This window comes from Sciurus carolinensis, chromosome 3 (genome assembly GCF_902686445.1).
Source record: "Sciurus carolinensis chromosome 3, mSciCar1.2, whole genome shotgun sequence".
Lineage (NCBI taxonomy): Eukaryota > Metazoa > Chordata > Mammalia > Rodentia > Sciuridae > Sciurus > Sciurus carolinensis.
This window is the reverse complement of record NC_062215.1, coordinates 71,183,310-71,208,018: the sequence shown is the minus strand read 5'-3', so window position 1 is coordinate 71,208,018 and position 24,709 is coordinate 71,183,310. Positions and strand designations below refer to the sequence as shown.

At 38.9% G+C, this 24,709-nt stretch overlaps 1 protein-coding gene and 1 pseudogene across 1 annotated transcript in view; one reads left to right on the top strand and one right to left on the bottom strand.

Moving 5' to 3' along the window:
• Sap130 (Sin3A associated protein 130) overlaps positions 1 to 23,868 on the bottom strand; it is a 74,874-nt gene extending 51,006 nt beyond the window's left edge. Inside the window, 7 exon segments of the mRNA XM_047545799.1 lie at positions 8,682 to 8,806; positions 11,210 to 11,334; positions 13,287 to 13,398; positions 14,575 to 14,733; positions 15,434 to 15,669; positions 22,828 to 22,945; positions 23,744 to 23,868. Coding sequence (XP_047401755.1) covers positions 8,682 to 8,806; positions 11,210 to 11,334; positions 13,287 to 13,398; positions 14,575 to 14,733; positions 15,434 to 15,669; positions 22,828 to 22,945; positions 23,744 to 23,815 — 947 coding nt within the window. The 5' untranslated portion in view covers positions 23,816 to 23,868.
• On the top strand, positions 303 to 1,994 carry LOC124981250 (syntaxin-2-like; annotated as a pseudogene).
• Positions 23,869 to 24,709: the final 841 nt, after the last annotated feature.

Sequence of the window (24,709 nt, the reverse complement as noted above, 5' to 3'; positions counted from 1 at the left end):
AAAATAAGAACTGAATTTTTGAATCTGAATATATTTGCATAAAGAAATACTAGGAAGATACCCAAAAGCTATTAACAGGTTGCCTTAGAAAGGTAAAGGGGTCTCTCAGATTTTTGCTTCCAAGATGAAAAAAAAGAAAAATGGAACCATGATTGTGCCAAAAAGGGCCACATCCATGCAGAGTTTATTTGCTGCACAGGCAGCTGCATCCAATGTGTGCCCAAGGACAAAGTCATTCACAGCAGGCTGATTAGAAATCATTCTTGTAAGTGGCAGCGCTTGCCTGGGGGAGGGTGGCAAGGATGCAGGACTGACTGCCAGACTTGACAGTGTGTAGGAAAAATGATGATGGATACATGACTGTTATTGAAAAGAACCATTTTACAGACAATTTCTTCTATCAGGTGGAGGAGATTAGAAATGGTATAGCAAAAATAGTTCAGTATGTGGAAGACATAAAGAAAAACCACAGCATCATTCTCTCTGCTCCAAACCCAAGAGGAAAAATAAAGAGCCTGAAGGTCTGAACAAAGAAATCAAGAAAACTGCTAACAGAATTTGAGCCAAGTTAAAGTCCATTGAGCAAAGTTTTGATCAGGATGAGAGTGGGAACTGAATATCTGTGGATTTCAGATACAAAAAAAACCAGCTTTCAGTGCTATCTCAAAAATCTGTGTTAGAGTTTGCTGACTGTTGTCGGACAATCAGGAGGTGAACCCTGTATGTTGGGTGATGGATAGGAGTAAGGCAGGCGATGGACAGCTCCCTTGGAAGTCACTGACTAGCATCATTGAATATTATCACATGTGGAAAACTACTGACAGATACGTGCAGCAGAAACGTCTAAAAGCAGCAGAAGCCGAGAGTAAACTGAAACAAGTATATATCCCAACTTACAGCAAACCAAATCCCAACCAAATATCTACCAGCAATGGCAAGCCTGGAGCTGTGAATGGAGCTGTGGGGACCACGTTCCAGTCCCAGAACCCCCTCTTAGGGTGAGCCTGTGAGAGCTGCTATGCTACACAGTCTCACCAATGGTATTCTTGGGGCCCACCTAATATGCAGTGTAGATTATGTGCAACTTGTTGGCTGTACTGGAAAAAATATGGAGGCCTGAAAATGCCCACTCATTCAGAAGAGGAGAAGTTATCTCCCAGTCCAACAACAGAGGACCCCCGAGTTAGAAGTCACCTGTCCCAGCAAGCTATGCAGGGGATGCCCGTCCGAAACACTGGGAGTCCAAAGTCTGCAGTGAAGACCCGCCAAGCTTTCTTCCTTCATACTACATATTTCACAAAGTTTGCTCATCAGGTCTGCAAAAATACCCTACGGTTGCAGCAGGCAGCAAGACGGCCGTTTGTTGCTATTAATTATGCTGCCACTAGGGCAGAATGTAAGACGTTTTTAAATTCTTAACCTTATATGTTATGCTTTTCTGACCGTTTCTCTCTCTCTCTCTCTCTCTCTTTCTCTCTCTTTTGTTTGTTTGCAATAAACATAAGTTCTGTGTTAAAAAAAAAAAAAAAAATCTGTGTTAGCCATGACAGAATACAATGAAGCACAGACTTTGTTTTGGGAGCAAAGAAAAGGATGCATATATAGTGCCAGTTGGAAATAACCAGAAGGACCACCACAGATGACAAGCTGGAGGAGATGCTAGAGAGCGAGAAGTCATCCATTTTCACCTCGGATATTATATCGGATTCACAAATTACTAGACAAGCTCTGAACGAAATTGAGTTACATCACAAAGACATCATGAAGTTGGAGACCAGTGTCCAAGGGCTCACGAGAAGTTTATGGATGTGGTTTTGTTTGTTGAGACCCAGGGTGAAAAGATCAACAACATACAGAAAAACGTTACAAATGCTGCAGATTATATAGAGCATGATAAAGAAGAAACTAAAAAAGCTATTAACTACCACAGCAAAGAGAGAAGAAGGACGAGTTTGGTTTCTAACAAGTGTGGTTTTCTCTTGGTTTGGTTTTGAGCTGTAACATAGTAATGTAAGTCTGCTGAAAAGGTAACCCAAGAAACATAAATTCCTTAAATACACATTCTGTTTGAAAGTTGGAGGGAAAAAAAGAGAAATCATTCCTGTAAAGACTAAAAAATCAGACATCTTCACCCAAATTTAGACTTGCTGGTGCTGCCCAAGACTACTGAAGTCCATGGAAGAAGCTGAGTCCTTAAGGACTGTAGAAAAATTATCCTCTGGGTAAAAAAATGAAATGGAAATTATACTAAAAGAAAAAAAGAAAAAGGCAAAGAAACAGAAATTTGGTAGATGGGGGACAGAGGAGAAAGTAACTCCTTACTATGCATCTTTTTATGCTTTTATATTATGGAACCAGGTAAATATAAATGAGTAAAGGGCTTAAGTGGGGTGTAGCTCTGTGGTAGAATACTTCCCTAACATAAGCAAGACCCTGGGTTCCATCCAGCTGTGCAAAACCTTAGCACACACCATGTGTGATGGTGCACACCTGTAATTCCAGAGATGCAAGAGGCTGAGTTAGGAGGAGAGCAGGTTTGAGGTCAGACTCAGCAACTTAGTGAGACTCTGTCTCAAAACAAAAAAAGGGCTGGTGGGAATGTAGCTCAGTGGTAAAACACCACTGGATTCAATCACCAGTACCATGCCGAAAAAAAAAAAAGAAAAAGTAAAAAGGCACATATAACTATGTACAATACATGAAACTTGAAAATAACAATTTATGTGTTTGCTATACTTTTTGTTGTTAGAGGGTACTCCTACTATTTAAAACTGTTTACTGTAAAAGTTGTCATTTTACACTGACAGCAGTCCCATACATCTGATGTTTGTTGTTTCTTAACTGTATCAAGAGGTGACACTGAGTAAGTGACCCATCAACTAGGTTTGGGTACTCTACGATGTTTGCACAATGATGAAATTGCTTAACAATGCATTTCTAAGAACATTTCCCCATTATTAAACAATGCATGACCATACCATTACCAACATTCAACAGCATATGCAAAAACAAAAGAAAAAGTTAGGAGCCCTATATACTGATTTGGAGTCATCTCCAGAATATACTGTTAAATGAAGTTTTGTAAGTTTGAAAGAAGCAAATAGTTACATTAATGTCTTTAAGGAAATAAAGTTTTTAGTGCAAGGAAAAAGGTACATGAATATAAATTCTAAGAAAGCACGAAAAAATGTGATATTAAATTTCAAATGAGGGGCTGGGGTTGTAGCTCAGTGGTAGAGCACTTGCCTAGCATGTGTGGGGCACTGGGTTCAATTCTTAGTACCACATACAAATAAATAAAATAAAGGTCCATTAACAACTAAAAACAATTTTTTAAAAAATTTCAATTGGAGGGCTGGGGAGATAGCTCAGCTGGTAGAGTGCTTGCCTCGCAAGCACAAGGTCCTGAGTTCAATCCCCAGTACCACAAAAAAAAAAAAAAAAAAAAAGAAAAAAAAAAAAAAAAAGAAAAATTTCAATTGGAAGTTCCACTTCCCAGAAAGAACCTCAAAGCAATGATACACCACAATCAAGGAGCACCCCCTAGCACCCAGATCTTGGGTTCTAACTACTATTCTCCACCAAAAGGAACCAAGATCTTGGAAAAATAGCTGACTTCAAGACTAGAGAAGTAGAAAAAGTAAAGAGAACATGAGATATCATGTATCAAAAACAAATACTCAGAAACTACTGAATCATCAAAAAGGACACTCAAGACAGCTCTGAGGGATTCTCACCAGCCACATTCAAGGCAACTGTGAGAAAAATAAATAGATTCAAAGATATACTGAATAAATGCAACATCTGTGAGTTCATGGTGTGACACTTCATCTACCACAAAATAAGGTCACACAGATTAGTGCTCCTTAATTTGTTGACTTGATCTTATATTTCTCCCAATGATTAGCATTTTTTTTAAAGTACCCCGAAAGGCAGCTCCAGTGATAGAGCCCCAATTTAGTCACTTAACATCTACAGAAAATAATAGGTTGGTTTCCAACAAGTGGACTTAAGTTCACCTTCTGATGTTCAGCTAAGTCATCATCTGACTTCAGAGTAAGGACAAGAGGACTGTAGGCAGAGATTAATAGTTCAGTATTTTGTCCTCTCAGAGAACAGTAACAATGAAAATAGAAAAAGAATTTAGTTTCCATTTTGGCAAAATTAGGAGACACCTGAAATCTCAAACCTCAGAGTGGACAGCAGAACTGGAAAAGGAAGTGATAACTTAACAGGGTTCCAGAAGCAAAGGAAAAGAGAATTTCTAGAGCTATAATTTCAGGGATAAAATCCAGCAAAGTAAAATTCTTCAAAGTAAGAAACATACTCTGACATAGGAAAGCAAATTCTTTTGTTTGTACCACTGGGAACAGAGCTGGTAGAAAAGTAGAATGTGGACCAATTCAAATAAGCAAAGAATATAAGGTTAAACCAGGAATTGCATAGATATAGATGAATAAGGAAGACAGTGTGCAGTGAGACCCACTTTTGAGTGGTCTATCTTCACTGGCAGGAGAGGTGGCCAAGAACACAAACACAGGACACTGATTCATTCAGGAAAATTTCTCCTAACCCAATATTTTTGGAAAGAGTAGGATGGGTCAAGTGATTCAAAATAATACACAAAAATTAAAACAGGAAAAAAAAAAAAACCAAAATCAATCAAAGATGAGAACTTAGAAGGGAACCAGCACAGTAACTTTTAAATAAGTGCTATTAAGAAAAAAGGTGGAAAGAAATGGGAAACATAGGCTTTCACTAGGCAGATGAAAACTGTGCCAGGAATCTTATAACTTAATGACAACTGCTTCTATGAAATGAAAATACAAAGATAATAGAGCTCACTGGAAGTGACAACAAGCCAACAAAAGGAGACAAAATATATGAGTAGAGCTCAAAAGGAGCAAGACAATTGTTCAGTCGTTTAAAGAATGAAGGCAAAATTAAGAGTAAAACAAGACAGCAGGCTGAAAATGCAGATAGGGATGGAGATAATTTAAAGAGAAAAAGAAGTTTAAAAGAATCAGAAAAGAAAGGCACGCAATGGACTGGGGTTGTTGCTCAGTGGTAGAGCGCTTGCCTGCCATGTGTGATGAACTGGGTTCGATTCTCAGCACCACATACAAATAAGTAAAATAAAGGTTCATTGACAACTAAAAAAAATTTTTTTAAAAAGGCATGCAGGGGCTGGGGAAATAGCTCAGTTGGTAGAGTGCTCGCCACGAAAGAACAAGGCCCTGGGTTCAATCCCCAGCACCGCGAAAAAAAAAAAAGCATGCAAAGATTCAACATACCATAATTGCCCCCTTGTCAATAAAACAGAATAGAATGAATACATAAAACAATTGAATTATGATTCAAGGAAACTTTTTATACAGTTTTATGTTACAGATTAAAAAGGTATACTATCATTCCAAACAAACCATACACAATAGTCACCACAAAAATATCTTAGTAAAGTTGCTGAAACTCAAAGATAAAAACTCTTGGACCTTCAAGCAGAAAGATCAAGGTCTTTTTAGGGGTTAGAAAATAGATCAGGTTGGCTGCAGACATCTCAATAGCACTACCCAGCTCTAAAAGATAGGGAAGAAATACCTGTGAAGTACTCAAGTAAAGTACATAGAAACAACAAAAAAATTAGTTAACTACCAGTTAAGTGATTCTGAGCATGTGAAAATTAAAAATATCAGTCCTTTAAGATAAGGTCTTTTAGGGGCTGGGGTACACGTAGTTTTGTGGTAGAGTGTATGCTTAGCATGTACAAGACCATGTATTTAATTCCCAGTAAACACACATACACACACAAAGAAAAAAATCATCCCTTTTTGAAGAAAGTAATAAAGAACATATATCATTTAACCAAGTGACAAATGAAAGAAAAGAGAAAGCCAAAGAACTGGCATATAGGATTGAATGCACTTAACATTCAATAAAACTTACCTTAAAAATTTCTGGAATTTTACTTCTTTTTGTATACCTGGAACCAACGTCACTACATTGGTTTATTTGGCATTTGAGAATTGGCAGAATTCTACTGAACCACCTGGGCCTATTGCTTTTCTGGGAGACAGTACTTTGAATTCTTTGTTCTATTTCTTCCATAGAAATTGGTCTGTTTAAACTTGCTATCTATAGAATTCAGAGAACTAGATATTAGAAATTTTTAATTACAGATGTAAGTAGAAAAATCAAATGATCATTAGGATTTGTCTGTGTAATTTACTAACACATATCCTGTGCCTATGGCAATGCCTACAGCAGTATTTGTTGTCTGAGTGAATACTGTACACTCATTTGGCAAAACTCAAGGTTCACTTTTTTACTGAAGCACTCAATACATGGGAGAAGGTATTTGATAACTTGTTTAAAAAACAAACAAAATCCCTGACTCTAGCTGGGCAATGGTAGCTCTGGCCTACAGTTCCAAACTACTCAGGAGGATAAGGCAGGAGAATTGCCTGAGCCCAAGAGTTCCAGACAAGCCTGGGCAACAAAGTGAGATCCCAGTTCAAAACAAATACCCTAAAACTATTTTTTTTTAATAAAAACTTTTTTGTTGTTGTTATTGTAGATGTACACAATACCTTTATTTTATTTTATTTTATTTATTCACTGGGTACCAGGGATTGAACTCAGGGACACTTGACCACTGAGCTACATCCCCAGCCCTATTTTGTATTTTATTTAGAGACAGGGTCTTACTGAATTGCTTAGCAGCTTGCTGTTGCTGAGGTTGGCTTTGAACTTGTGATCCTCCTGCTTCCTCCCAAGCCACTGGGATTACAGGCATACAGCACCACGCCCGGCTATTTTATTTTTTTAAAAAAGTTTTATGTGGTGCTGAGGATCAAACCCAGTGCCTCACAAGTGCTAGGCAAGTGCTCTACCACTGAGCTACAATTCCAGCTCTAAAAGGAGTTTTTACTATATATCCATTTAGACATTTTGAATTTCATTAAACCATTTGCACATACTAATTTTAAAAACGGAATATGTGAACATAAAACTAAAATGAACAAGTAGTCAGTTTTATGATGGGCAGTTGCATTTCTTTAAACCTAAAACAACATATTAAAGTACCACAAAGTAAAATATCCCTATTTTTTTGGAGGGAACTAATGATGAGGGAAGTTGAGAAACTTGCTTAATGTCAAATAGCTAGAAGGTGAGTGTTCAGTGTTACAGATAAACCCTAGGCATTATTCTTCATTTAAATGTTAACTTTCTTAAGATTTTTGTTCTAGATCCTCTTTTTCAACTCTATAGACTACAGACAAACTCAAGTTACCACAAAGTTTTAATTGTGGCCCACATGCTGATCTCTTCAAAACTCTTTATGTCCAGCACAGACATCTCTTTAAGTACTTATTGACAATAGCCACTTAGGTTGCTCCACAAATAAACTTAATATTCCCAGTGTCACTAATGAAAAGCTCTGTGATCATCTTTCATCAACCAGATTTTATCTCTGAATGGCTCTGTAAATCTCCTAATAGTACTACCTTCCCTTTTCAAACACCCACCCTGTGTCCTCTGGGTAAATAATTCATCTTTAGCAAAACAGACACATCCTATGTCCTCAACCTTTTCTCCAAATATACTCTTCCCTTTCTGCCTGAATGAACCTTGGTTCTCTCCAGAGAACACTCCTGCCTCTTAGTCCTCTCCAGCAGGAGTTGTTTCTCCCATAACCCTCTTCCCCATCTATACCATCTCCCTGGATTATCTCTTTGAGATCTTTCCCTGAACTCCAGACTCATCTATCAGTATCTCTACTTGGGTACTTGGAAGTCATCACAACCTTAAAATGACCCCAATCAAAGTCTGGAATTCATCTCCAAAACCATTCCTCCCCATTGTTCTCCATCTCAAATTAATGCACTTCTATCCTCTCAAATGCAGAGGCTAACTAGTACCACCATAATCCCGACTTCTCCTCTTCTTTCACACTCCCATGTAATTTCTAGAAATTCTTTTGCCTTCATCTTCCAGAAACAAACCATACAGTTCTACCTCCATAATCACTCTAGTAGACACTCCCATATGATCTCTGCTTCCAACTGTGCCATCTAATAGCCAAGGTGATCCAATTAAAATTTTAGATTATAGCACAGCTCTGCTAAGGATTCCCATCACATTCAGCAAATCCCAGATTCTTGGAGTGTTCATAAGGTCCTCTGTGATTTAGAGTTCCTGCTACCTCCTAACCTAATCTCTGTCCCTCTCCTACTTTGGCTCTCTTACTGTTCTTTATATGTGACAAACATATTTCTATCTTGGGGTCCTTTGCAGTAACGATTCCTGCTGCCTAGAATACTATTCTTTCAGATAACCATATAGCTCTTTTCATTATGGCTTTTCTGCTGAAATATATTCTTATCAAAAAAGTCCTCCCTGACCACCTTATATGAAATAAGCCTCCTATGCTACCTCCCTCCCACTCCAAATACCCTCACCTCTTTTCATTACTGAAAAAAAAAATTTTTTTTTTCACCTCTGGGAATAGAATCTCTACAAGGACAAATTTCTTCACGTGTTCATTGTTTTATGCTGGGTCTAGAACACTACCAAAAAAGCATGTAATAAACATTTACTGAGTTGAATTAAGGAAGGAAATGAAAAAGAAAGGCAGCAGGGAGGATACCAGGATAGTCCCATTTTCACACCCCCAAGTATACCTCAGTGCTGAGTCAGTTGCATGTGCTGCTGTTGTTGTGATGACAGGAGACTGAGCTCTGGTGGCTGAAACAGTTGCAACCACAGCAGGAGGGATGGTATTGGAGGTGGTAACAGGTGGACGAGACTACCAAGAGAAGAGGAAAAAAATACTTCATTTAAAACAAAAAGCAAAATAAAACATCTTAAGACAAAAATTAAAAGTATAATTTGAAACTTAGGACTCCAGATAAGTATGTCATACCCAAATGAAAGTAAATTCTTACAGTCCAACCAGATAGGTTGTTTTAAGACCAAGAGTCTTATTTTGGTTGGACAGTACATGAATCCCTCCTTTCCAACTATGACTAGAGTAAAAGTATTGCCTGACTCAGTATAAATTGCGATTTATTTGAAGTTCCTACAGTTTGTTGTGGGTCCTGGTATAGACATTTTATACCACTGCTAAACCAAGTGCTCTTCTCAGGGGGCCCACCCAGCTACTGTTGGCTTTAAGGTAGAAGTTAGCATGCAAAAGGCAAACTCAGGTTAGAGCCCCAGCACTGCAAAACAAACAAAAGTAGTAAACAGGGCCAGGGATGAGGTTCAGTGGCAGGGTACTTGCCTAGCATGCAGGAGGACTTGCCTTTCATCCCTAGCACTACAAAACAGACAAAAACCAAACAGCAACAACAACAAAAAAACATAAACATGGGGTAACAGAATTCTGTGCTGGCCAGTCAGGGTGCTCAAAGAAAATGAAAAGTCAGGATGCTCAGATGTTTTTCAGATGTTTTCATACAGGTATACAGCCCTCTAACCTTATCACATCAATGTGTAAAATCTGCATCTGATAAGAGCCTCACACTGGGATTCACTCATGTACTGTCATTCTTCTGCTCACCTGAGTCCTGATTCAGCCCTCTTTCTTCACCCTGATGTCAAATCATCAAACTCTGCCCATTTTTGGGGGGGGGGGGTACTGAAGATTGAACTCAGGGGTGCTTAACCACTGAGCCACAACCCCGACCTTTTTAAATTTTTTATTTAGAGAAAGGGTCTTGCTGATTTGCTTAGGGCCTTGCTAAGTTGGTGGCGCTGGCTTTGAAGTCACAATCCCCCTGCCTCAGCCTCCCAAACAGCTGGGAGTACAGGTGAGCTCCACTGTGCCCAGCACTCCACCCATTCTTATCTTTGCTTTTCAAAAATCTCAGTCTCTTATCTGCTGCTCCTACTGTGTACCGCTCCATATCTCACACTAGGGCGATTGCTCCACTTCCTCACTAGTAAATTTCTTGTCTTGGCACTCATACTTTGCTAATTCTTCATATATTTTATATATACTCCTGAATGCCAATGCCCTCCAACTGTGTTTTGCTGGCAAAGTCTTTTGTTTCACTGTATTTCACCACATAATCACTGCCACCACATTAACATATATTCACCAGTATTCCATGTACCGTGTATCTTGCACCTAAGATGGTTTAGTAATAAATGATTTTTAAGTAATACCAGCACAATTAAAAAAAAAAACAAGTTTTTACATAATGGTCACATCCCACTGTTTAAAAAAAAAAAATTGGCATAAAATCTATATGATTATTTACAGTGAAATACAGTATTCTGAAAGCTTTAGGTAGACCTTGTACTACCCTACTCACTGTACTAATCAGGACTCTGCCTAATTATATAAACACAACTGTTTATATAATTACACACATTACCTAAATGATCTCTAAAAGCATTAGAATTTCCATCTCCTGTATATAATTCAGTTAAGATTAATCTTTCAAAGACATTTTTTTTTTTTGGATTGGACATTACTTGTTAAAAAAAAAAAAAAAAAAAAAAAAGTGACTCTTGCTGGATGCAGTGGCACATGCCTGTAATCCCAGTGGATCAGGAGGCTGAGGCAGGAGGATTGTGTGTACAAAGCCAGACTCAGCAATAGCAAGGTGCTAAGCCACTCAGTGAGACCCTGTCTCTAAATAAAATACAAAATAGGGCTGGGGATATAGCTCAGTGGTTGAGTGCCCCTGAGTTCAATTCCTGGTACCAAAAAAGAAAAAGAAAAATGTGGCTCTCTATTGTATACAAAAATCAACTTTATATTCCCTTAGCATCCTCGATTTACAGATATATTGTCTACACCATACTTTGGTAGTTCCAAGGCCACAGATTTCCTTGAAAAGAAGTTGAAAGGTACAGGCTATCTTCTTGGAAAAGCATAAGTGTATGTATAAAAATGTGCCTAAAAATCTTTAGGTGTTCACTGACCTCTAGCAAAATTAAAATCCCTTTCAGATCTAGCCACCCTTCACTATACACTATCACCATTACTCTCTTTCTTGACATTGTTTCATTTCCCTCTTCACTTCTTTGAATCCTCACTACCATTTCCATCCCAACAAAAAGCCTTCCTTAAACTTCCCTAAGTCTTAAAATTAGGTTAAAAGTCAACGAGGTCAAGGACTCTACTAGTGCCTGGCATTGACTAACTACAATTAGGCACTTAACACTTGCAGGATGAGAAGCCCTGACCCTGACGTGCCTGGATTGGTTGGTGAATGATGTGCTGTACTGCTGGTTGGGCTGCAGCAGCATTTGGCAACTGTGAAGTCGGCCTCAGAACTGTAGTTACTTTAGAACTGGACATTACAGCTGCAGCAGCTGCACCTGAAAAAAAAAATTTTTTTTATTAGTATGTTTTATGGATTCACAATTTAAATAGATCCAATTATACCTACTAGGAAAATGACTTCTAAAACTCAAATAATATGTTGGTATGTACTTCCCATTTCATCATAAAGAAAATTAAGAAAAGGTCAGGCACGGTGCTTATAGTCCCAGCTACTCAGGAGGCTGAGGCAGGAGGATCAGTTGAGCCCAGGAGTTCCACGCAGGTCCGGACAATATAGCAAAACACCCAGTCTCAGAGAAAATTAAGAAATACTGTACTCAAGGGTCGAGATTGGTATGGTGGTAACTGTAGGCAGATAGGGTGTAGCTGGAGGAAGTGGATTATTGGAGGCATGCCTTTTGGGTATGGATTGAGACCCTGGTCTGCAGTGTGTCTCTCTCTGCTTTCTGGTGCTATGTCCTGAGCTGCTTTCCTCCACCACACTCTTCCACCACAATGTTCTGTCTCACCAAGGGCCCAGAACAATGGTGCTGGCTGTCTATTGGCTGAGACCTCTGAAACCATGATTGCCAAATAAACTTTTCCTTCTCTAAAATTGTTCTTGTTAGGTCTTCTGGTTACAGCAATGAAAAAGCTGACTAAAACAAGATTTAATAAGATAGCACATACTGCAACTTCAAGGACATTCTTAAATGAAACTAGCTAGTGTTCTGTTTTGTTAATTCCAAGTACAAAACACAAAATGAACAGCACAGTGTAGCACTGCTGTGTAGTTTCTGGCTAAGGCTGGACCACTAACCAGCAGACAGTGACACTTCACTTACCCACCACTGCCTCTGTTCCATTAATGTAGATGTCAACTGTGAAAAAGGCAGAGTATCTTAATGCTTTTTATAAAAATAGTTCTGACCCTGTAGCCTCTTAAAAGGGGCTGTGAACATCACATGTCGGCAACCACCTGAGTTATGGTACGCCTAAGAAAACCTGGTTTTATTTTTGTTAGTCTGATTTTGCTAAAACTCTCCAATGGTTTTACATTCTCCAATAGAAGGTAACAATTTCTGGTTTAAGACACATGAAGTTCAGTACCTTATACCCTATTAGAACTTAATTACTAGGATAAATTAATCTTATTGCTATGTGAATTAAAAAAATTGAGTGACCATTATCAGTAAACTTTGAAAGAATTCAGTATTGACCTGGAATGTAGCTCAATGGTACAATGCTTGCCTAGAATGTGCAAGGCCCTGAGTTTGATTTCTAGCTCCATACACACACACACCAAAAAAAAAGAAGAAAAAAAAGATATTCAGTATTAATATTAGTGACTTATTTATGAAAAATGAATACCATGTTCAGACTATCATAGCCTTTTGAGTTTCTCAGAATAAAGAACAATTTTTACACCACATTAAAAATTCACATTGTTTTAAGTTTACATATACAGTTGTTCTAAACCAACTCTAAGAAGCACACCTTAGACAACATTAAAAATGATTACTGTGTTGGGCATGGTGGTACATGCCTATAATCCCTGCGGCTTGGGAGGATGTGGCAAGAGGATCACGAATTCGAAGTCAGCCTCAGCAAAAGTGAGGGGCTAAGCAACTCCTTGAGACCCTGTCTCTAAATAAAATACAAAATAGGGCTGGGATGTTACTCAGAGGCCAAGTGCCCCTGAGTTCAATCCCAGGTACCTGCCCCCACCCCCAAAATACCCCAAGTGTACTGCTTTATCTCTAATGTCCTGCAACTTAATATACTGATTATGAATACATTTTTGTTACCATTGCTTCTACCAAATGTGTATGTGCATGCTGGGGTTGTGGCTCAGTGGTAGAGCCCTTGACAAGCATGTGTGAGGCACTGCGTTTAGTCCTCAGCACCTCATAAAAATATTGTGTCCATCTACAACTAAAAATATTTTTTAAAAAATGTGTTTGTGCCACTGCATTTTCAGAGTATGAACAAAACAAGCAGTCTTTACCTCGAGGTAAATGAGAAGCTCCAATATGAAGAGGGGGTCCAGGAGCATTGCTGCGGATAATGGACATTTGTACATTTGTGGTCATAATGTGATGCAGGTTACTGGGATGTCCCTGAAAGAAATGGGATATAATATCATTTTCATGTACTTGGTCTTAGCTATTGCCTCTAGAAGTCAGTTGCCTCCAAATGTGGGTCAGGTTGTTCCTTTTAGATAGTGAGTACCCCGAGGGAAAGGGCTGAGGACATTTAGCTTTATCTCTTTTACACACTGTACTGTATAATGATATATGCCAACAGTCATTCCACAAGTGACTAAGGCACATTCAATTGCTTCAGGCCCAGGTAGTTGCTAGATCCCAGGAACACAAGACATATTCCACTGTCTCCTTTTAGATACTCTCATCTGCAATATTAACCTTACATACAAGTTTTCTCTTTCTTGGCCAAAGGTTTACTTTGTGCACTCTCAGTATTTGTATGTGTCTGTCTCCCTCATTCATTATGCTATTGAGAATTTTCAAGTAAATGTCAGTATCCAACAGGTACTCCTCTACCCATTCTTTAGCTACCCCTCAAATGTCCCACCCTTTTGTTATCAGTGCTTCTCAGATGATGATTCCTGGACTTCTAGGAATACTTAGCAATATGACAAAAAGAAAGCAACAAGGGAATTGTTTTGGAATATTAATTTTTCTTGAAAATAGGAAAAGAAAGAGTCCTTGGAATTAGTTTTTCTCATAGGCAGATAATTTAAAATATATAAGTCAAATACACATAAAGGAATAAGACTACAACTTTTCAGTAATTTGAAGAAAACCAGGAAACTTCAATATAAATATTCATAACTAGAGGGCTGCCTGAGCAAACCCACCAGTATCCCAAGAGATACACATTTGATCTCCTCTGAGAAAAACCTAGAGAAGCACTGCTCAACAACGCTGCTGTAAAGTGGTTCTCAATCCTTCAGAGCTACCTCCCCATAAGCAAGGACAATTGGACTCTGACTCCTCAACAACATGGACCATCCAAACCAAATCTGCATCTCACTCGGGCAGTACCTAAAATATAGTAGCAGATGCTCAATAAATATGGGTTACACCACTACTACACATCCTGGTTTCTATTCCCTAACCCTTCTCTCAGATCTACTATCTTCCCTTTGCAGATATCAGTGACCATTTACTTTTTTATTTAGGACAGTGCCTACTGGACTGCTGGCATTCAGTATATAATGATCAATTGTTTGGCATCTTAGTTTGAAAATCAGCAAATTAAGAGAAAAAAACCTGTTGTCCACTGATTGTTGCCACAGGAATGGCTGAAGCTTGAGGGATGCTACTCTCCATGGTAACGGTAACCTGCCCTGGAACCTTGGGGGGAAGTGACAAGGTAGAAGGTGGAGCAGGAGCAATGGGACGGCTAGGCATGGTGGGCTTCGGGGGTGGCTGCAAACAGAAAACCACACAAAACACATCAATAATCTTGTTCTAGTGATGCAGTTTACTCTATAGTTAAAAGTACACAAATCAAACCCAGAGAGTGCCAGGAAAGATGCCATCATCCTTACGTGCTTTATCTGTCAGCATCACAGCTGTTCCACTGAAGTGCTAGCATTTTCACATTTCAGAGAGGAAGAAATGTACAAAGTAAAGCTAAGTGACTTGCTCGGAGTCACACAGACAGTGAAAAGTAGAACTGGGAATAAAGCCAGATCTGCATGGCTCACAGCCCACATCCTTTCTTCTACACAGCACTGCCTCCCAAGTTTGGGCAAAAGTAAACAAAACTACCAGTAACTGAAATATAAGTGCAATGAAATATACAAGGCAATATGCTCCAATACCCCCAAATTAGCCAGCTATCAAAATAAATCTTGGAGAAGAGTACCAATCCAAGATAAAAACTAACTAGCAAGTCTATAAATTGAGTAACATCAACATCAAAATGAGTAACAGAAAATATCCTGTGATGCCAACTGCCCAAGTCTAGGAACTGCAGGCAGTGAGCTGAGTTATACAGAAGAGCTGAAATGGAAAAAACCCAAAGCATGATTCTACAAAACAGCTCAAGATTTTGTTAAAATTGTTAAAAGTATTTGCCACCTTTATCTGTGGTTCAGTGTGAAATTTTAAAGCTCTCCATTACCTTCATAAGTCCCTCTGAAAATGGGAGTGGCACTGCTGGCGTCAGGTGTGCTGGTGGGGCTGTCACTGCAACAGGTGTGGCTGATGCAACAGCATGGTGTGTAGACAACATCTGCACCTGTGGATACGGCCTTACCACAACAGGCTCTTGCTTCTCCTCCCGGGACTGGAGGGAGCTGCTGGAACCCATGTGCTCCCTGGTACTGACTTCAGCATCTCTACCAGATTCATCATTGACTAGTAAAGACACGAAGGGGAGAAAGTATGTCACAGTTTCTCAACATTAACTAACAAAGCAGGATGGATAGAGTGGCACTTGCAATGAAGTTTCAGGGTTAACAAACTGACCACATTCTTGGGGGCTTTCTTAAAAAGGAGGATTTGGGTGTTGGATTGTCCTGATAGACATCAGACCCAAGACTCACAACTATGAAACACAGGATTTATTCTGAATGTTGTGGTTTTCTCAAACTTATAGTGTCTGACAACCATTTAAAATAAGCTCAAATAGTTGAAAGTACCTTACAGGATATAAGATAATTTCATTTAAAATGATTTTTTTGGGAGAAGTTATAAAAACCTTACAATAAAAAGATATGCTTAGGGGCTAGGGTTGTAGCTGAGTGGTAGAGCACCTGCCTAGCACATGTGAGGCACTGGGTTTGATCCTTAGCATCACATAAACACATAGATAAATAAAACGAAGGTATATATAAAAAGATAGATAAGTTTAATGTAATTCCTAACTCTAAGAACATAATTTTTCAAGACTGGAGGACAGGGGTGCTAGAGATACTTTTCACTGAAACCTCTTTTACTTCTGGAATTTTAGACTACCAGAACATATAACCTATTTACAAATTAAAATAATCAAGGAATACTCATGTAATAAAGGAAGAGAGTTGTAAAAATATAACTCATACTTATCATTTTTCTAAAGTAATTAACAGCTTTATTTTTCTGAACACAAAGATAATACCTACTTACGTGGAAAATTTAAATTATTTGGAAATCTATAAAGAAAGTAAAGGTGTCCTAAAATCTATAATCCAAAGGCACCAACAGTTAAAATCTTCAGACACTTCTCACCAGTTTTTAATTTAGATAGGTTTTTATTTAATCATTTTTCATTGATGTATAACCTTCATAAAGGTTAAGTGCACAAATGTTAACTATGCAGCTCAATGGACTTTCACAAACAAATGTACCCACTACCCAGCTCAAGAAACCAGTACCCAGCTCAAGAAACAAGATAGGCTGGGGATGTAGCTCAGTTGGTAGGTAGAGTGCCTGCCTCGCAAGCACAAGGCCCTGGGTTCAATCCCCAGCACAGCAAAAAAAAAAAAAAAAAAAAAAAAAAAAAAAAAAAAAAGAAACAAAAGACTTGTGATCCCCTCATGTCTTCCCTATCCATTCAGTTCCATTCCAGTCCTATCCCATCCAAAGATACCTAGTATCTTAACTTATAACACCAGGTTATTAACAAATATGCCTTGTTGTGTCATGCTTCTTTCACTTATAGATATGATAATCTACATTACTGTACAGAGCTGTAGATTTTTCATTCTCAAAGCCGCATAGAATAGCAATGTATGAACAAGGCACAAATGATCCACTTACTGCTAAGAGGCATTTAAACAGTTTTCTGGACTTTTGTTGTTTTTTGCTATTATTAGCAAAAATACTATAAATAACTACTAATATTCTTTTTTCCTCCCCAAGAACTAGGAATTGAATCCAGGGGTGCTATACCACTGAGCTATATCTCCATCTCTCTTATTTTATTTTAAAACAGGATATCACTAAGTTGCCTAGGCTGGCCTTGAAATTATGATCCTCTTTCTTCAGCCTCCCCAGTAGGTGGGATTATAGATGTGTACCACTGCACCTGTTAGTGCTAATAATATTCCTGTATTACATCTTTTGGTGAACATATGTACCATTTCCATTGGATATATACTTGAAAGTTGAAATGCTGAGTAATATATAATATGTATATGCTGCATTTAAAGGTTCTCTGGAATTCTGCACAGATAAAAAATATTATAGTTTTTTAAAACCACTGTTACTTTAGGTTATTTGCAAATTTTCCTTGTACAATGGTCTCTTCAGGAAAAAAATTTCTAAAAGTAGAAGTGATAGGTGAAAAAACTGATGCATATTTCTATTTTGCTATATACTGACTTTTCCCTCAGGTCATTCAGTATTCTTAGAATCCTGATTTACAAAAACCACCTGCCTGAATTATAATTTACATACAATAAAATGGCTACTCTAAAGAATGATTTTTCCCATCCCCTATGATACTGGGGAGGTACACATAGGGCCTGTACATGCTTAGGCAAGCATTCTACCACTAAGCTATATTCACAACTCTTAAAAATTTTATCTTCAGACAGGGTCTCACTAAATAGTCCAAGTTGGCCCTGAACTTGCAATACTCTGGCCTCAGCCTCTGGAGTGGCTGGGATTACAGGCATAAGCCATTACACTCAACTACTCTTCAATGATTTTTAAAGAAGTATCCTTAGCAACACCTAAGAGTAGAAAAGTAGGGTCAAATGTTAAGTACTTGTTTAGCTTTCTGAGAAACTGCCAAAATACCTTTGAAAGTAGTCGTATCATTTTATGTAGAGTTTTAGTTGTTCCTCATCCTCATCAATGCTTGATATACAGCCATCTGATGGGTGTTTTCATTCTCAATGCTGTATAGTGTGCCAATGTGTGAACAAGGCACAAATTATCCACTTGGTTTTAGTATTTCCATGATGACTAGCAATGTTGCACATCTTCTTATGTGACCACAGGACAGATGTATCTTTTTTTTTGGTATGGGGGATTGAACACAGGGTCATTTAACCACTAACCTATGTCCCTAGCCCTTTTTATAGGTTTTATTTAGAGACAGGGTCACACTAAGTTGCTTAGGAAGCCTTGTTAAATTGTCGAGGATGGCTTTGAATTCATTAATCTCCTGCCTTAGTCTCCCACACTGCTGGGATTACAGGAGTGTGCCACCATGACCGGCATCAGCTATAGCTTCTTTTGTGAAGTATGTGCTCTTTTTTTTCTTTTTTAATATTTTTTCAGATGCTGATAGACCTTTATTTTATCCATTTATTTATATGTGGTGCTGAGGATCAAACCCAGTGCCTCACACCTGCTAGGCAAACGCTCTACCACTGAGCTACCACCTGAGTCCTGCACTCATCTTATATCCATTTTTAGTCAATTAAATTTACTGAGGTAAAATTTATGTATAAAATTCACTAATTGTGCATAACTAAATTTTTGTAAAAGCATACAGTAATGTAGCCAGGTCCGGTGGCACACACCTATAATTTCAGCAGCTCAGGAGACTGAGGCAAGAGGATCAAGAGTTCAAAGACAGTTTTAGCAAAAGTGAGGCACTAAGAGACTCAGTGAGACCATGTCTCTAAATAAAATACGAAATAGGGCTCGGGATGTGGCTCAGTGGTTGAGTGCCCCTGAGTTCAATCTCTGGTACCAAAACAAACAAACAAAAATCATACATTAATGTAACTACAACACAATCAAGATATAGAACATTTTTCATTACTCTGACAAGTTCAATCATGCCCCTTTGTTGTCATTTTCCATTCTTCCCGCCCAACAGTGAACTGCTTTGTCATTACAACTTTGTCTTTTCCAGAATTTTCTATAAACAGAATCATAAAATCTGTGGTTCTTTTGAGTCTGGCTTCCTTTCCTTAGTATAATGTTTTATATTACAACAGGGAGTTCCATCTGTGTTGTTGGGTGTACTGGTAGTCTGCCTGGCCCTTTTTATTGCTGAGTAGTATTTCATTATGTGGTTATGAGCGATCTGCTTATCTAGTCGGCAGTTGCTAAAACATTTGGGTTGTCCCAAGAGGATGGCTATTACAAATAAGTTTATATGAACATTCAAGTATAATTCTTTGTATAAATAATGTTTTGTATAAATATAACTTTTCATTTACCTTAGGCAAATACATAGTAAGTGGGATTGCTCAGTTGTGTGTAAAATGTATATTTAATTTTAAAAGATACTACCAAGTTGTTTACCTAAGTGGCTAGACCATTTTGTATTCCTACCAATAATATGAGTTCTTTTTGTTCTACATCCATACCAATATTTGGTATTGTTGGTCTTTCTAGTTTTAGTCATAATACTGGATGTGTAGTAGTTTCTCCATGTGGGTTTAATTTGCATTGCCCTGAGGATGAATAATTTGAACAACTCTTCGCATGCTTCTTTGGCATTCATAGATTTTTTTCAGTGATGTGTCTACTCAAATAATTTGATCATTTACAAAATATTAAGACTGTCTTTTTAAAATTGAGTTATAGGAGTTCTTTATATATTCAGGATAAGAATCCTTTATAGAAATAAGAATGAAATTATGACATTTGCCAGTAAAAGGATAGAACTGGAAAATACCATGATAACTGAAACAAGCCAATTCCAAATAACCAAAGGCCGAATATTTTCTCTGATATATAGATGCTAACTCACAATAAGTGGGGAGGGGGGGGTTAGGGAAAAAGAGAAGTACTTTTTTGATTTTTTGTCAAAAATCAACTGATCATTCATGTCTATTTCCAGATCCTCCACTTTATTTTACCAATCTATATTTGTCTCTTTATGCCAATACCACACTATTTTTTTGTGTATGGGGGTGGTACTGGGGATTGAACCCAGAGCATTCTGCGTGCTAGGCAAGTACTCTCCCACTGAGCTACATCCCCAGCCCTTTTGAAAAACTTTTTTTTCAGACAGTGTCTCACAAAGTTTCCCATATTGACCTTAAACTTGTGATATTCCTTCCTCAGCCTCCAGAGTAGCTTGGATTAAAGATGTGTGTGACTGAGCCCTGACTTTTTCATCTTGGTTAGAGTAGTTTTGTAGGAAGTTTTGAAATAAGATAGCAGTGTCCTCTAACTCCCCCCTTCCCCCGCTTCTTTGCTTTAGTTAGAATATTTGGATTTCCAAATAATTTTAAAATTAGGTTGTCGAGTTTTACAAAAAGGCCTAATGAGATTTTAATTAGAATTTCTTTGAATCTACAGACCAATATCCTAAAATATTGAGTTTTCCCATCAAGAACATGATAGAAGTTTTTTTCATTTACCGAGTTCTTTGATTTTTCTCAGTAATGTTTTATAGTTGCTTAACTTCAGGTCTTAATTTTGTTAAATTTATTCCTTACTGATTTTTTTTTTTTGTATGCTACTGTAAATGACATTTTAAAAGTTTCTTTTCTATTGCCAATGTCCAGACATAATTCATTTTTGTGCACTGATTTTATATTCTAAACTTTACCAATTTCACTTATTAGTTGAAACAGCTTTTTAAAAGATTCTTTTGGATTTTCTGCATATAGTATCATGTTGCTTATGAGGAAGGAGAGTTGTACTTCTCTTTCAACTTTATACTAATTTTTACTTTCCCTCTTTTCCAGATTGTCCCCTAAGAAAAATGAACAATTCTGTACATTTTCCCATAATTTGTCCAAGAAGACTGATTTTTAACAACTTCATTAAAATAGAATACATTGATCATTTCCTATTAGATTCTTTTGGGATTCATTTATCATGTCCTTCCAGACATTTGAATTTATTTCAATTCATTTCTATTAGGAAAGAATCTTCAAGCATTAGTTATCTATATTTCTTAACTTTGAATATGTATTTGGATCCTAAAATGCCTAGAGCTTCAAATCCTCTCTTATGATACAAGACATGGGAAAGAGACATCTAACTACTTAGAAAAAATTTCTATTGTCTTTCTTGAGAGCCACTAAAAGAATAAACATAAACATAAGCACCCTTCAGAAGTAAAATTACAGACACTTATGTTCTAAGTTAAAAATTTATTTTTTAGCAAATTGTGAGGACAATTATTGCTAAGCAACACCTTTATAAGTGAGTAGTATAATTCCTTACAAGGAAAAAGATATTTAAAAATGTTTTCCTTAGCTATACTCCTTCCAATTATCCTATTGTGAATTTATGCCACAGACAAAATATTGTCAAAAATATTTGTTAAGGAATACAGAACTTAAAGACGGTTCTACAAGAAGTCATTGACTATAACTTTGTGCCCTTTACTGTAGCAAGTACAGCATATGTTAAGATGCAAGAGACACAGATGGCCCCTGGTTCTCACTCTAGAGGAGGTCACAACCTGACTGCTATGGAAGATGAAGTCAACAAGGACATCCAGAGAAAATGACATTTAAGATAAAAACTTAAGGAAGAATAAGAATTAGAAAAATAACTGAGTGTGGAAAGGAAAGATTGTGGCTTAGGAAAAGAATGTGCAGTTCCAAGGTCATGAAAACTATGAACCTGAAATTATTCATTCAGAAAACATGAGCAGATTCCATCTAGCAGGAGACATAACACAGCTTACACTAATTTTGAGACTAAAGAGAACTAAAATAAATTTATAACAAAAATTAAGTTGGCTGGAAGGAGGCAAAGCAATTCGAAATAAGACTGAACATTAGACAAGGGTCAAGACTCACAGGCAAGAGACAATGACAGCAATTAAAGATGCCTCAGATTCTGATTTGAACAATGAGTCAACAGTGGTACAATTTACCATAATGAATAGAAGAACTGGGTAGTAAAGAAAAAAATAACAGAAAAAGTAGTTTATTTCACTTTGCAATACCATATTTTTCCTTAATATACAGAGAAAATGGTATTTGAAGGAATTCCTCAACTTCAGCACTGTTGACTGGACTGGATAATTCTTTACATGGGAAAAGGTTGTCCAGTACATTTTAATATATTTAGTGACATTCCTGGTCTCTACCTATCAAATGCTGAAAGCACCATCTAGTTGTGACAACCAAATATGTCTCTAGTCAAATATTTTCCTCATGGTAAAATCAACTCCACTGACAATCACTAACCTATAACACTCAAAGGATACACTAACAACTAACCAAGTTAGTTTGTATATATGTATACACAAGTTATTTGTGTGTGTGTGTGTGTGTGTGTGTGTGTGTATCTTTATATTTCTTTTTAATTAGCTAGTTCCTAAGAGGCAAGATCTAGCTTTATACACTCCAGGGCTCCCTCATGGCACTACTATACATATGGGTATTAATTAGATGAGAATATATCAGTGCATTAAAAAACAGTTCTTATAAGCATGCTTTACTATAAGTTGCATGTGTACTCTAGTACATGTGAATGAAATGGTTAAAACAGTAAGAAAAAATGTCTTATTTAAATTAGTATAGTAACATACCCTTTCTTCAAATTCAATAAGCTAGTAGTATTTAAATCCTAGAAGGAATCTGCTAATTTTTAAGTTAGAAAACTGGCAAGAGTCTTGAAATAGGAAGTAATATAGAAGAATATTACATATCTTACCTGTAGCAGCTGGGTTTATCAATCCTGCAGAACCACTGTTTGCAATCTGTGAAGGTGCCTGGCTCAGCCCAGTGGAAGGGGTTCCTAACCGAGGAAACTGTTGAGAACTCATTTCCACCTGCAAGTGCACAGTCATACAGTTGTTACTAGATTCTGAGACTAAAGTCAACAATGAGAAATCATAGCATCTTTAGTATCCATGATATGTTTCCTTGGAAAAGCAAATGCAAAATCATTAATCTAGAACAAGAATCAATGATCAATATGAATGCAGACATTATCTAAATTATGGAAGTTTTTTAATGCACATAGGTTAAATTAATAATAACATCATTTATACAGCACTGGGGGATACTATGATCCTCCATAAATACTTGTGAATTGTGATATGAAAAAATGGACATTGAATCCTGTAAAACAGGCACATGACAGGTATTACCACAAGGCATATCTATCTCTTCGTGTAAAGTTTTATGGAAAATAGCACGTCTCTTTGAAAGACAAACCTCACACCAAAGTAAAAAGAATAGTAATTAGAATGTCATAAAAAGATGCAAGAGGGAAAATGCCCAGCCTTAAGAAAGGATTTGAAATCTTACATGAAGACCTGATGTGAAAGGAATTCTCAAACGCTTTTCTGCAAAGGCCTCCATTAACAGATTTCCTTTTTTTCTCTTTCAAAGACATCTCACTGAGCCAGAGGGACCCTAGACCTTCTGCACCTTCTCAAATCGTCCCCCACTTTTCCCTCAGGAGTCAAGCAAGCTCCCAATCCACCCCATTAAGAACCCCCGCCCCGAGATAGGAGGACAGATTTGTTTCCAGATACTTCGGGTGTCCAAGACTCCTTTTCCCGGGGGAAGGAAGCAAGCGTTCTGGAGAGTACCTCAACAAGACCGGCAGTGTGCCTCTTTACCTGTAGCCGCCGCCCGCCGCCCGCACCTCCCGCTTCCACCTCGCCTGCCTGGGGGTGCCGCGGAGGGCCCATCTTGGCGGCAGCGCTGGGCTCCAGGGACAACAAGAGGACTCGTGCCGAAGCGTGCCCGGGCCCGCCGCTGTCCAGCCCCTCCGACCCCACTCACCCCCGCCACCCAGCCGCCGGTGGGCTCCTAGTCCTCTTCCCCCAAACCTGCCCCTACCTCCCCCGCCCTCCCATTGGCCCCACGCCCGACGCGTCATTGGAGGCCCGGCACCAATCTACAGAGGCCTGCGCGCTCTGGGCCCGCCCCACCCTCCCGCCGACCGACAACCAATCAAAAGCGAACCTCGCCGGGGCAGCCCAAACCCCTCGAGGCTGGGCCAATGGCAGAAGAAGACAAGCACTCCCGGAGAGGGGGGCGGGGAGTGGGGAGGCCCCGCCTCGGTCGGGGTCTGAAAGCGGCGGGCGCAGGGCCCGGATGTGGAGAGTCACTTTAAACTGCTCCAGGAGCCAAACTCCCTGGGCCGCCCGCCCGCCCGCACTCCCCCGGCCACCCAGCTTCCCCTCCAAAGCTCACGTCTGCCACACCCCCACTCCCGGGTCGGCCCACCCACCCCGGTTCCTCTCCCTTCCCCGCCACTAGACATCCAGCCCCTGCCGCCCGCTCAACCGCCGTGCCCAGCTCGCGAAAGAGCTGAAGTACGAGCCACAGGAGCTGGGGCACCTCTGCCCTTCCCCGGGGACGCGCAGCGGGACGGACGCTGCAGCCCGGCTCGGCCGCCCCGCCCCCTCGTCTCCTCCCCTGCCCTCACGGGCGCCCGTCCCGCCATTACCTGAGTGCTATGCCGAGTGGCCGCCGCGCCGCCTCGAGCTCACTCCCGTGCGCTTTCCGACTGTGGAGCCGACGTCCTGGGGGTCCGGACCCGCAGCCGCCGCCGGGGCGCTAGCACTCTGCCCCCCACC